Raw genomic sequence first — 14,324 nt, forward strand, 5'->3', positions numbered from 1 at the left:
GCCTATTATGCCGTACATCGCAATCCCAGGAATAATGTTTTCGCGAGACATAATAGTAAGTAGCATAGAGTCATCATTTATTACAACACATATTGTCTTACAACCATAGATCACATGATCCAATATTACACGAATATATTGTTCAACATCACAAATAGTAGCGGAAGCGAAGTAGTAGTGGACTATCTATTCCACAGGCAACGCTTGACGTTAGAAGACGATCCTAGTTATCGTAGACGTCCTGTTGTCCGTCATCCTGATACTGGTGCTCTCCTTCATAGTCTGGCATTTGAATAGCCAGGGCAAAGCCATGAGTACTTTAAAGTACTCGCAAACGAACACTAGAGTAATTACTTATTAAGTGTAGTAAGGGGTGCTAAGCTCTAGGTTTATTTGCATAAAGCCAAGTTTTAGTTTGATAAACATTTAGTAAAGCCTTATCATGTGCTAGACTAACTCAAGTGGTAACATTAGTGTCATTCCCACAACTCATTATGGTTCACCACAATATCACCTTTCAATTCATCATTCCTTTTTAAGAGCAAAGTTATGATAACGGAGATAGTATGGCCTTTCCAATCGTCCGTAACCGTGGACATGGCTATTCGAATAGGTTTAACACTCTGCAGAGGTTGTACTCTTGTGCCACAACTTTTGATTACATCCGTCGAGGATAACCCCGAATCATCGTAACACAGTACGCGGATCATCAACCATAACCTTTCACTTATATATGCTAGTATGAGCACCTCTCCCCATGAGCTTGGCCTCCCGGTGAGAATCGCAGTCAACCCGGGAACTGCACAGGGCTTGGGCCGTACATTCACCTCATATTAACATCATTCCACACTTAACGGAGGCAGCCTCGGCGTAACCCCTATGATGCTTGTGTAGAGGGAACCCATACTAAAATACACAAGTTTCTAGTTAAGCCCTACCCATAATCAGGTATTGTGGGGGTACTTGTATTATTGGAAGGGTATCGCATTCAAACCCTATCATCAATTTTATCAAAAATCACCATCTTCTCTTGTTCAAAATCCACCTCCACTTTACTTTCTTTCAAAGTCATTTCACTTCACCATGTTCCCATCTAGAGTAGTCAATTTTAATTGATTAGCACTAGCAACTATATGAGGGGTGCTATCTAGCTTTGAGTTGTGCAAATCTACTTCAAGTATTGTTCTACTCTAGACCAAGTGATTCATAAATCAAAAAGTACTTTGAAATAAATAAGCAAAAGTAAATGTAAGTAAGAACATGGGATAGGTAATGCATAAAAATAAAGTGGGATGGTGCCTTTGCTCTTGTAGAGCTAAGCACTTGTGTTTAGCAAGGGTTAGCTTGCCTTGAGCTGAGTAGTTATCGAAGTTCTCTTCTTCTTCCTGAGAGTAGGCCTCCTCCTCTTGGTATTCCTCGTTACTAGCGTCTATATACGAATACGAGGTATAAATACTAAACCAAGCTCACATACTAAACTAGAAACACTCAAAAGAGTTCACACACTAATCCTATCATCAATCAAACATGGCATGGTGGATTATTTGATTAGTCTTTATTTAAGAGAAGAATAATTTCCTCTCATTATTCCTATTTCTTAAATTTGGTATGTAGATCCTTAGAGAAATTAATTTCTTCTCATTACCTCATATTAAGATTTAATCTCTTCATATAATAATCTGGTATGAAATATAGGTTGACCCAAAGTCAACATTTCATATCTATTATATGTGAGTATAATTTAATTGAAGTGCTACACTTCACATAGATTTAATACTTAACATTTAAATGAATTAAAATCTCTAAGTAATAATTATCAGAGGTTCATTAGCCTAAGTCATTCCCTCTGGTTGTATTACTTAGGATCAAGATTTAAATGAGAGAGTAGCTCTCATACTATTTGTTGAATTTGAATTTCAAGTTTAATTGCTCTAGAATTGACTACATAGCCATTTAATTTGATCTAGTCCATGATCATACAAGCAACTTGTCTATGTTATAGCATAATCCATTAGAGGACATCATTTGTGATTTATTAGAGTTGGAATCAATTCAAAATCTATTATGGTTGAATTTTAAATAAAGTTTGAATGTACAAAAATCCCTGTCTTGTTATTTTTATCAGATTAATTCTACTTTGAATTTGGAGGTGGGACCAGTGGCATTAGTTAGATAATTTCATGGGCTTTCCAACGGTATAAAGTTTGCTAAATTTGGTTTGGCAGATTTCAAACTATTCAAATTTTACTAAACCATCTGCAGCACATTTGAATTAAGATTAAATCTATTTTTGAATCGTGGGCTTAGGCGGGAAACCATAACGGGCCGAAACGGTATTTAAATCCACTGCGCAGCCCAGCAAGCATCTGGTGCGCTTGGGCCGCACTGACGAGGTGGGGGCCACCAGTCAGTGTGATTTAACACAGCGAAACGGTATGAGCAATTTAGGCCGTAGGATTAGAAAGGAGATCGACGGCGTGTGAGCATCGTCGTCTCCGACGAGAGGCAAGCTCACTGGCGGCGAGCCTAGGGGGTCGGAGAGCCTACCAGGCCATTGCAGATGTCTGGCAGGGTGCTCGGGGAAGTGGTTGTCGACGAGGAACAGCTTGGTGCAGCGGCGGCGCTCGGGGAGGCTCCAGGCGAAGCAGAGCTTCCGCGAGCTCCGGCGGACTTGAGCTTGCGATTCGGGCAACTCCAGCGGTGGGTGGTGAAATTGAGGGGAGGAGGATGCTCAGAGAGGAGAGGGGAGTGGATTGTGTGAAGAAAGGAGGAGCCGATCGCCTCTATTTATAGAGGGAGGGAGGTGGCCGCGGGGTGCTGAGAAGGAACGGCCATGGCGCGGCTCCTGTGGCGAGCGAAAGGGCAAGGCGAGGACGGCTACGGCTTGCTGGTGTCCTGGCGATGCTCAACCCGTAGCTGGCGAGGCCAAAGCATGACAAGACGGCTCGGGCGCATCCAATGTCTGTGGCGCGGCGTGCGGCAGTAAAGTGAAGGGGACGACGGCGACGGAGCAGGGGCAGGCTAGGGATGGTGTCTGGCGTGTAGAGGGCGGGGAGGCGATGCTCGACGCAGGCGTAGCTTGGCCAGGGAAGGACGGAGGTGCTCGAGCGCGTGGCGTCCTGGCGATGCCAGAGCGCGGTCACCGCGCGTGCTGGCACGTCCTGGCATGTTTTGGGCGAGCGCGTTCTGGCCAATGTCGTGCGTTGGTGTTGCTGGGGCGTGTACCATCGTCGTCCTTGAGTGTTGTAGATGCTCCAGGACAAGAGGAAACGGTGAGAGGAGGGCCAGAGATGGAGATGCCAAAGGTGGCCGGGTGTGCATGGCATGGAGCATTTCCTCTAACTTTTCCACTTTAACCAGCCATGGCAAGTACTGGGCTAGAGGCAGGGATCATAGAGAGGGCTGATGATCACAAGGTAGAGTTGGTTTAGGCAAGAAACCACTGGATAATAGCATGTAATACTAAAGTGAAACATAGCCTGCCAAGTGTTTGATGAAATGGCCGCAAGAACTTTTTTTTTGAATTTTGGTTTTCTTTTTGGTGGATCTCATTTATATAATTAATGTGTTGGATTGGTGGTGGTTTTGCTCAATTTGGAGTTGTTTTGCAAAAATGGCAAAAGTGACATGATCTTCTCTTTAATTCAGCATCACTACTTGTCACCTTGCTACTGGTCAACCTAGTCAACTCTAGCCATGGTGGTCAACATCAAAGTTACTCACCTTGACATGGTCTTGGATGACATGGCTTTGGTTGACCAAGTTTAGTTTAAGAGTTGAGAGAACCAGAGGGGTAAAGTAGTGAAGAAAATACTTTTGGGCCATATGACCATTATCATATGTATGAAGAAATTTTGATTTCCTTGTGTTTGATTCTTGATCCAAGGATGCAATTGTGTTAGTTTATCATATCTAAGTATTTTACAAGCAAGGGGGCAAGCAATGATGGCCTAGGGTGAAGAGTTGCATTTTGGCATAATGTGTATGTAAGTGAAATATGGGTTTTTCCCATTTTCTTCATTTCTCCTCAAACTAGGGTTTGATGATCTTTGTTTAGGGTTCAATAGCAATTGATAATCATACCAACACTCATCATGGCAATTGCACAAAAGAAATTCACTCAAATGCATGAAACTATATGTGGCACTATATGCATAGAAAAAGTTTTTGTTAGTTGCAAATTTTGAGTTTGGGAAATTTTCTCTCTTGTTGATTGTTGTTGAAACTTGGGATGTTACAGGACTCTCAACTACTGTCGCTACGTGAGAGAAGAGGTCTACCTTCATGAACGTGAGAAATGGCCTAAGTTTTTGTTATTTTGAGAACTTGAAATAGCCTAAATATAGACTATGGAATGAAATTGGCCAAGTTGAGCTGCCAAGGGCGAAGAGGCCTATGCTGATCCAGTTAATGTGAAACACGTATTTTTCAGCAGAATTTTGTTCCATCTAGGTAGGTCGCCTACAAGCGCTGGCGTCGAGCCCAGGGTGCCCATACGGTAAATCCGCCCCTGCTTCCTTTACAGAAAAAAACACATTTTAAAATGTGAAAAACATTCTGAAAAATATTTCACACATACAAATCCAAATTCAATGTGCGCACATAAAGTTTCACAAAAAATCGTCAATTTTTATGCTCTATGTTAAAAAAAAGACAAAAAAAGTCTCCTCCGGCAAACAACTGATTTTATCTTTTTACACAGGCAAAATCGGTTTTTTTGTGAAACACCATGGTGCACATATATGTTGTGACGATGTCAACACGGATTTTTTTCGACATTTCAAAATGCGTTTAAAATACATTTTCAATAAATGGAGCATATACAGCCAGAGCCAAAACGCTGCGTACTCGCTGCATTTCAGCGTTCGGAGAAAACAAAAAAAGTATTATATCGGTCAGAGGCATAAGGTATGAGCATATTTGCAACATCCGGAAAATAATACATTGTCCTCTTTCAGATAAAACATACTCGTGGACAGTTGAATAGGGGTATAGAAACAAACAAGAAATTATAACTGGACGTACAAAAACCTTGTAAATGGAACAGCTTCTGTCCCGTGTATTGATATAATCTTCACCGTGTTTACTAACATATGCGCAGAAGGGGGAAAATCTTGGCGAGGGCCTCATCGAAGTCCAGGCTATCTATGGGCAGCTTGTTTCCTGAGGAGATGAAACACGGGAGTGTGACCAACAGCACGATGAAATTTGTTGGTAGATCAATCACAAAACAAGTTATTCATGAAGTTACTGAACCAAGCTGAAGTAAATTTAGGTTGAAGCCATGGTGCATTACCAATAAAGTAGCAGAGCACCAAATTAATTATCTTATGGCACCGATTAAAGTCTATTCTAGATTGTAGTGAAGTCTGAAATATTTCAGCGAAGAGTTCATATATAGTATAGTTAGATCAGCGAGAGCTGTACCATGGTAGCTTGAAGTTGTCTCTCCAGCGGGTTTGCTTATTAGAACAACTTGCAGATATCTTGTTCAGGCGTACAATTATGTCTGAGAACGTTGGCCTGACAGAAGGTGTTGGATCCCAGCACTCTTGTATTAGCCTGCGACATGCAAGGAACCAACGTGAGCAGCAGACAGCCAATTTAGCAAGGGCAACCTGCCTATAAGCAAAGAACCAGCGATGGTTGTGGCTTGATAATGCAGGGAAACTTGGATACGTGAAAGCAGGGCTCCTTGAGATATCGTCAACGCAGTATGTAGCAAACAGATAGAAAAGAACAAAAAAGCTAGCGGGGAACATATGAGCGCAGAGGGATATGAAATAAAGCATAAGCTTCACTTACTGTTTCACATCCTCTGGATATGATTTTGGTTTATTCTTGAATAATGGTCTCAATCCCTCAGATGAAATCATCTTGACTGCTTCCTCTTGAGGCTTTGGGTGAAATGCAGGAGATCCTTCAATCATCTGAACAACCAATAAGAAAATGAGATAATGTTCACATGCGGGCACTTAGCTAAGAATGTGCCCCATTTTAATAAAATACTGGCAACAGCTGTAAAAAAAAATCTTTCTTGAACACAACAAAATATTAAGTGGTCTAAATTGTGAAGGTTGGCTATTTTTACATACCTCGTAAAGAATGAGACCGAATGCAAATGTATCCACACTTCTATCAAATGTTTCGTTTCTGTATATCTCAGGAGCAATGTACACACCTAGGCAAATAAATGTTAACAATCAACAGTTAAAATAGCATAAAATTGTGAATAGTATCTACACCAAATCAAATGCTTAAAATAATACAACTCTAGTTAAATTGGTTTAGGCCATAATTTCATCAAAAATAGTCATTGTAGCCAAAACTAGCTCGAGTAAAGTATTAAAATTCATCTAAAACAATAGCAGAAAAAGAAACAGTCAAATTAACATACTCCCTCTGTTCCAAATAAGCTGCTCAACTTTTTCTAGATACGGATGTATCTACACGCTAAAACCATGTTTAGATACAACCGTATCTAGACAAACTTGAGCAACTTTTTTTGGGATCAAAATTACATGTCGCAGAGTCAATGAACCCAGACAGATTTTAGGCAGCAGTTTGATTAACCAGTGACAAGTAAGATCAGAGGGAGTAGTAGTAATCATAAGTCATAACTGTGGCAATAGAACATGTTCATGAATACCTAGTAAGTTTAAATAATGGCTGGCATATAAACCACTTCGTTAGAACAATAATGTAGGATGCAGCATGCTGTCGTTAAATAAGTAAATGTAACATACTGTCAAATTTTGATACTGGCTGAGCCATTTGTAACCTGTCTTCTGAGACTTTTATCAGACTAAGTGAGCCAAAGCCTGCCACCTTAAGTTTTCCTTCATCATCCCGCACAATATTTCTGAAACCTTACAAAAGTATCATAACGTACAGTCTACATATAGTAACCCACTTGAATTTAATGGATTGAACTGGTTTAGCGATAAAATATATTTGTATCAGCTTACTTTGGTGACAAATCAGCATGGATGATGGGCTCTGGCTTGCACTCGTGAAGATAATTTAGTCCCCTAGATAAGAACAGGATGCTGAGTAATCATCATGATCTGATAAATCATCATTGTGATTTCATTTTTCTATAGAACAATACATAAATGAAAATTCAAAACCATTTCATCTAGATGACCCAAAATAATCGCTGCTATTCCGGTGGAAAAGAAAGAAATAATATTGTTTTCAGATGAGTATGAAATGATGCACCAAGAAGAGTTTCTTCCAGTCAACAGTTTGAATGATAGATCCAGCTTTAACAAGAAAAAGGGAAACAAGAGATATATGTCATGAATCCTGATATACCTTGCAATGTCCAGGGCAAATCTGATAGCTTTATATGAGTGCAGTCGACCTTTCGTCTCAAGATAAGTGGCTAAATCACCCTAATAAGGGAAGACAGATCTAGTCAATGACAATAGAAGAGTAATACGGCTCAAATAAATCCAATAGGAATTTCTCGTATTGTTCCTATGTTTATTTTTGTGTGGAATTCCTATTGTTCCAGTAACAAAATAGTATTGTTCAGATAGTGCAAAGTACTCCACAAAGTTTATGTGAAGAGACCCTGCTATTTGGAGGATAATTTTCCGCAAATGGTTAAAAGTGGATACATGTATTTGTCATGTTGAATCAAGCGAAGCTACTCACTTTGTGGTGGTATTCTGAAACAATCATCAGTGGTACATTTTGTGTAACAGCTCCCACAAATTGGACCAAATTGGGATGACGTGCTTTCTCCAGTAAAGTAAGCTCGTGTTTGAATGCATCTCTGAATTGATATGACAGCAGAATTTAGAAGCATCGAAATAAATATGGTAAGCAAAGCCTAACATCCGAATAAAAAAGTTAATTAAAATATTTTGTGAAACTAATCATATGATAATACAAATTTGTGATATCAACACAAAGCATCACTGTGGTAAAATATAATAATATAACCCTAAAGCTTGTTTATGAAATGTGAAATTATTAGTCAGGTTTAATGAAGAAAGATGACACCAGGGCACTGAGTTTAGGATTCCCTGACAAACTATCTCAACAAACTATACTACTATCGAGCACTGTATGATTATAACAGACTCAATTTGCATTAAAGAAATAACGGGCCCAATTCACCATGATAATGTGTCACTAGACACGTTACAAAACTTCAGTTTCAGTGTGCATGATAAATGTGCAGGATATGTACCGGAAGAAAAGAAATATCAAGTTCATTGGTTGCCGATGTCAAAACATAATTCTGAAATGAAAAGCGTAACTTGGTATAAAAGTTGAAGGAGGCAGCTCATACAGGCTATCTCCGTCGGAGAAGCTGTCTTTGTCAAGTATCTTCACAAACACTTTGGAGCCGTACCATTTTGCCACATAGTAACCCTGCGAAAATTATATGACAGGTAAGGTGGCAGTAAATATGCGCAAGCGATTAAAATGATGAAATGCAAATTTACAGGAACCTATAATAGACAAGACATAAAAAGTTTGTCATGGAGTATAAAAGGTATACTTTAGCTTTAACTTCCTTGCAGAAGTAGATCCTAAATTATGATGCAAAATCTGGACACGAATGTGTCCAGCCATAATATAGGATTTTTATTTATTTATTTCATCAGAATTATAAAGTCTGTTGTGGAAATGGGTAAATGCTCCTAACAGAGAATGCAGACAAAGAAACGGATTGAGTTTACAGGAACATGCCTTTGTGACCTCCTCTCCTCTTCTGAATTCAAGTTCGAGCGGGTTGAGTTCATACTCTGGGACTTCTTTAGGATTGGACACAACCATTGGAGTCTTTTTGGTTTTCTGACAGAGGAGAAGAAAACACACATGAGAACTATCTCCGGCGCGTATCAAAAGCAAGAGGTACCGTAGAGAAATGCAGATACAGTACTGGAAGCTTTGCCCCTCTTGATCTGAGAAGGGTGTAGACTTCAAAATGGCCGTAATGTTTGGCATCCGCTGCAGGCTGAAAATGTGTAGAGACAAATAAACAGAGGGTGAAATCGAATTCGGCTAGATGATAAGTAGTTGCACGTATCAATGCCTATTTTCATGGATCAGAACAATTCGATCGGGTTAGATTGGGCCAATGTGGCCGACCCTGTAGGCTGTAGTCATAGTAGTAGTGGTGCGACAGTAATTGCGGAAACGAGATGAACAGAGGTGCTCGGCCGAAAGCACGCAAGTACGGGGTTGTAGCGAAACTGAGGCCCAGCACAGCATAGCGGGTGGAGAGGAAAAGTTTGGCGTGCGTGTGTGCGTGCGTCCGTACCGTGCTCCCCCATCGGTCCCGTGCGTTGATGTTGGCCTTCCACCCCAGCAGCAGTCGCACCACCTCCCCGCGTCCCTCGCAGGCGGCGATGTGCAGCGCGGTGCGTCCGTCGAAGTCGATGCTGTCGACGTCGACGCCCTCCTCCCGCAGCAGCTCCTCCACCCCGGCCGCGTCCCCCTGGCACGCCGCGTAGAGCAGCCGCATGGTGGCGTCCAGGTTGTCCGGCATGGCCAGCGGCGACGCCGACTCCGCCGCCGGCGTCGGGTCGAGCGAGGACTGCCTCGCGAGTCCGAACCTCGTCGGGCCCGCCACGGCCCCCGCCGCCGCAGCAGCGCCGGCGCGGCGCGGCGTGCGCTGCGGCTCGAGCGAGAGCTGGCGCCACACCCGCGCCGCCCCCGACGAGAACTGGCGCGAGAAGGTCCGCGTCAGCTTCGCCGCCGCGGCCATCGCGACGTGGGGAGCGTCGATCGGGGCCGGCGAGTGGGATCTCGCGAGGTGGTGGGTGCTCCTGGGGAGCGGAGATGGGCGATGATTGGGCCGGCGACGGTGCTCCCCCAGAATAAAAATTGGGCGGAGACTCGCGGTGGTACGACTGGGACTAGTGGAACCGGAGCGGCGGTTGTTGGTATCAAAGCGTCTTATCAGTGTGGGGAGCAGAGCAGAACGGAGCCGGGGGAATAACCGCCGGTGAGGAGCATCGCATGGTTTAAATTACAGTTACAGCTCCGTCACTGGCTGCTGGGGCCGGGCGAGAGTGGGGTCAGCGTGTCGGTGAGGGTCAGGGCAGAGCGGAAGGGGTTAGGAGTGTTTTTGTCGCGTCGTGGGAACACTTGCCGACGACTTGCTAGTTTATTATTTTCCTCATCCTCCAGTAAGGAGTTATTTCGCATTCGTCCAGCTGGAATACCCGGTGGGCCAATGTATGGGACGACTTGCTGTCTGTTGAATTTTCAAAAGTGTCTTTTGAAAACATATTTTTACTATTCCAAGAAATATGAAAATACATGTACACATACATATAAACAATCCAAAGGTACGGTGTAAATTTCGGGTGAAAATATGTTGTATTTCGAGCTATACCGTAAATCCCTATACACAGTGTATTTTGAGCTATACTGACATGCTTAGTTGGCGTCGACTGCTGCATCCGGCGCCTTGCTCATTTTGCGATCCATAGGATGGAAAACTTGACAACCTTTTTAGGGCTCCTTTAATTTATATAGGATTTATAAAGAAAATTGTGTAAGATTTGGATCATATGGGAAATTTTTCTATACAAATTGTTCGATTCATAGGAACACATCCTATAGAAATCTTGTAGTACAAGTCTTATAAGAAAAAAGCAGTAGGTCATACCTCATTGAAAAATCCATTTGCTGCACACTCCATCTTTCCATTGGATTCAGATGGGCATGACATCACAATTCCTATTTTTTTTCTTTCTTATAAATCAAAGGCGCCCTTATGGGGTACTCATGTCCCGTGAGGTCTAGGAAAATCGTGTGCGCTGGTGAAGCAAGCTGCATTGGATGTCTTAAGCTAACACCGACTCGCCAGATGGCTGCAGGAGATCCACGATCAGACAAGACCTATAGATAGGCATGAAGCTCACCTGCTGGTGTATGTGCAGATACCATAGTAATGTAGTTTTTGAGAATGACACACCCTTGGCGGCAATGGTAGTGACGCAGATATCCGATGATGCAGAGCTCTTGCATACCATAGGGCTACTTTGAGGCGGCTATGTGATACGTCTCAAACGTATCTATAATTTCTTATGTTCCATGCTACTTTACGGATGATACTCACATGTTTTATACATACTTTATATCATATTTATGCATTTTCCGGCACTAACCTATTAACAAGATGCCGAAGAGCCAGTTGCTATTTTCTGCCGTTTTTGGTTTCAGAAATCCTACAAAGGAAATATTCTCGAAATTGGACGAAATCAACGCCCAGGGTCTTATTTTTCCACGAAGCTTCCAGAAGACCGAAAGGGAAACGAAGTGGGGCTACGAGGCGCCGACACAACAGGGCGGCGCGACCCAGGTCTTGGCCGCGCGGCCCTGGCGTGTGGGGCCCTCGCGTCGCCCCTAAACCTACCCTTCCGCCTACTTAAAGCCTTCGTCGCGAATACCCCAGTACCGAGAGCCACGATACGGAAAACCTTCCAGAGACGCCGCCGCCGCCAATCCCATCTCGGGGGATTCAGGAGATCGCCTCCGGCACCCTGCCGGAGAGGGGAATCATCTCCCGGAGGACTCTTCATCGCCATGATCGCCTCCGGAGTGATGTGTGAGTAGTTCACCCCTGGACTATGGGTCCATGGCAGTAGCTAGATGGTTGTCTTCTCCTCATGTGCTATCATTGTTCGATCTTGTGAGCTGCCTAACATGATCAAGATCATCTATTTGTAATGCTACATGTTGCGTTTGTTGCGATCCGATGAATATGAATACTATGTTATGTTGATTATCAATCTATTATCTATGTGTTGTTTATGATCTTGCATGCTCTCCGTTGCTAGTAGAGGCTCTGGCCAAGTCGTTACTTGTAACTCCAAGAGGGAGTATTTATGCTCGATAGTGGGTTCATGCCTCCATTAAATCTGGGACAGTGACAGAAAGTTCTAAGGTTGTGGATGTGCTGTTGCCACTAGGGATAAAACATCAATGCTATGTCTAAGGATATTTGTGTTGATTACATTACGCACCATACTTAATGCAATTGTCCGTTGTTTGCAATTTAATACTGGAAGGGGTGCGGACGCTAACCCGAAGGTGGACTTTTTAGGCATAGATGCATGCTGGATAGCGGTCTATGTACTTTGTCGTAATGCCAAATTGAATTTCACACTACTCATCATAACATGTATGTGCATTGTCATACCATCTTTATTTGTCAATTGCCCAACTGTAATTTGTTCACCCAACATGCTATTTCTTATTGGAGAGACACCACTAGTGAACTGTGGACCCCGGTCCATTCTTTACATCGAATACAATCTACTGCAATACTTGTTCTTACTGTTCTTTGCAAATATCATCATCCACACTATACATTTAATCCTCTGTTACAGCAAGCCGGTGAGATTGACAACCTCACTGTTAAGTTGGGGCAAAATATTTTGGTTGTGTTGTGCAGGTTTCACATTGGCGCCGGAATCCCTGGTGTTGCGCCGCACTACACTCCGCCACCATCAACCTTCAACGTGCTTCTTGACTCCTACTGGTTCGATAACCTTGGTTTCTTACTGAGGAAAACTCGCTGCTGTACGCATCACACCTTCCTCTTGGGGTTCCTAACGGATGCCGCTGCATGAACGAACATGTGGATTATTCGCGAATGGTTGGCTAGAGAGTGTGTGCTAGCCTTGTGGCGGCGTGGGTTTTTTGCACTCATGGCGTCTGTGTGGTAACATGTTGCATGCTGAACTTTCAACCTTTTTTTCTATGAAAATGATGCGTCTTTCCACAACGCATCTTCAAAAAAAGAATTAGCTAATTCTCATTTAACTCCTAAACAATAGGATTGCACCGTGATTTGCGCTAGCATAAGTTGCAACATAAAAAAATATAATTGCACATGGAGTTTTAGAAAAATATAAAAAACACATGAACCATTAAATTGCTTCTTGATTAAATGATTGATCCGGATACAAGATGTTAGAAACTATTGAAAGGTTGACGCTTTACCTTTAAGCTCCGCTGCCTTCATGGATCAAGTAACACGTTAATATCTCACTGCTTAGAAAACAAAAAGTTGATCAGCTGGGCTTTCCCCCCGCGGAAAGTTGAAAGCCAGGTGGGGCAGCACGCAAATGCTGAAATGCTCCTGGGACTGTGCTGCCCCTCCTACCAAGTCCTGATCTCTTTCAGAGATTCTCCGTGTTGCAGCTGCTAGCGATCAGCGCCTCAATACAAACAGTGGCCGCCATGTTCCGGATGGCGATCGTTGTGAGTGTCCAGAGTAAAGCATTTTCGTGAGAAGGAAATCCAAGTCCCAACCGAGGATGGAGGGTCATAACATGTTCTACACCATACTTTGCTGATGGGGTAACATACGTCGCGAACGTGGCTCCATATGCAATCATCCTTATATCAGTTATCAATTTCTAAATTGATGAGAAAGGAGTTGCTCATGTCCATTCTTCATGGCGGGATAGAGTACAACAAGTACTTCGTGTTGAAGTACGACTGCTATGGCACGGCAGTTTTTTCATCGATTCAGAAATTTACAACTGCCATGTGTATGCTGATATATGGAGCCTCACAAGACGACTACCTTTGCATGAGTAATTTCACAACCATTAAATGCATGTAAATATTATGTAGAGCCGTTGTGAAAAAGTTTTGGGAAAGACTTTTTGAAATGACCAAATGAAGCAGCTGCTAGGATCATGTCACAAAACACAACAATAGAATTTCATAAGATGGTTGAAAGCATGGATTGCATGCACAGGTCATGGAGAACCGTAGTGTGGTACTTGAAGCTATGGCAAATCAAGACATGTTAATTTGGCATTCTTCTTTAGCATGACACGTACAATGACATTAACATGATGGAGCGCTCTCCGTTGTTTGTGAAATTAGTTGAAGGTCATGCTCCACCATGCAACTATAAGATTAATTATCATGCATATACCAAGGGTACCTATTTAGCCGTCGACGTCTATCCTAGACGAGCGGCCTTTGTCAAGACAATCTCCAAGCCTCTAGGTCAGATGAAACCTCACTTTGTTTCGCGCCAAGAGAGTTCCGGAAAGATATCGAGCGGGCATTTGGTATACTCCAAGCTCGATTTGCTAGTGTCTGGTACCCTGTTATTACATGGTCTCAAGTTCAAATGTAGGTGGTGATGATTGCATGCGTGATCACGCACAATATGATTATTAAGGGTGAGCGCAAGATTCTAAAGAATCTCCATGTGGATCATTATGAGTGCCAGGCTCCTCTTGCGGCTGTTGATTATCAGGTGCCCGCTCATGACTAACTGTAAAATGATCTCACGGAGCATGTGAATGATAGAATAATTTAAA

The 14,324-nt window shown here is 42.8% G+C and overlaps 1 protein-coding gene across 1 annotated transcript; it reads right to left on the reverse strand.

Annotated features, from left to right (window-relative positions):
- Positions 1–4,870: 4,870 nt before the first annotated feature.
- LOC127307165 (integrin-linked protein kinase 1) lies at positions 4,871–9,907 on the reverse strand. Its single transcript, XM_051337872.2, has 12 exons — positions 9,284–9,907; positions 8,903–8,977; positions 8,710–8,814; positions 8,306–8,388; positions 7,663–7,783; positions 7,318–7,397; positions 6,969–7,031; positions 6,747–6,862; positions 6,096–6,181; positions 5,806–5,930; positions 5,428–5,562; positions 4,871–5,163 (listed from the first exon to the last, which is right to left on the reverse strand). Exons 1-12 carry the CDS (start codon positions 9,728–9,730, stop codon positions 5,142–5,144), a joined length of 1,458 nt encoding a protein of 485 aa, XP_051193832.1. The 5' UTR covers positions 9,731–9,907; the 3' UTR covers positions 4,871–5,141.
- Between the last annotated feature and the right edge of the window lie 4,417 nt (positions 9,908–14,324).

The sequence above is a fragment of the Lolium perenne genome, chromosome 6 (assembly GCF_019359855.2).
Source record: "Lolium perenne isolate Kyuss_39 chromosome 6, Kyuss_2.0, whole genome shotgun sequence".
Lineage (NCBI taxonomy): Eukaryota > Viridiplantae > Streptophyta > Magnoliopsida > Poales > Poaceae > Lolium > Lolium perenne.

Bases quoted from the DNA above. Each gene is read 5' to 3' on its own strand.
- LOC127307165 (XM_051337872.2), bottom strand. From the start codon at position 9,730: ATGGCCGCGGCGGCGAAGCTGACGCGGACCTTCTCGCGCCAGTTCTCG. The intron at 7,784-8,305 runs GTATGAGCTGCC...ATATCAATTCAG, and splicing joins TTCTCCGACGGAGATAGCCT to AGATGCATTCAAACACGAGC. The intron at 7,032-7,317 runs GTATATCAGGAT...GTTCTTATCTAG, and splicing joins TTTGCCCTGGACATTGCAAG to GGGACTAAATTATCTTCACG.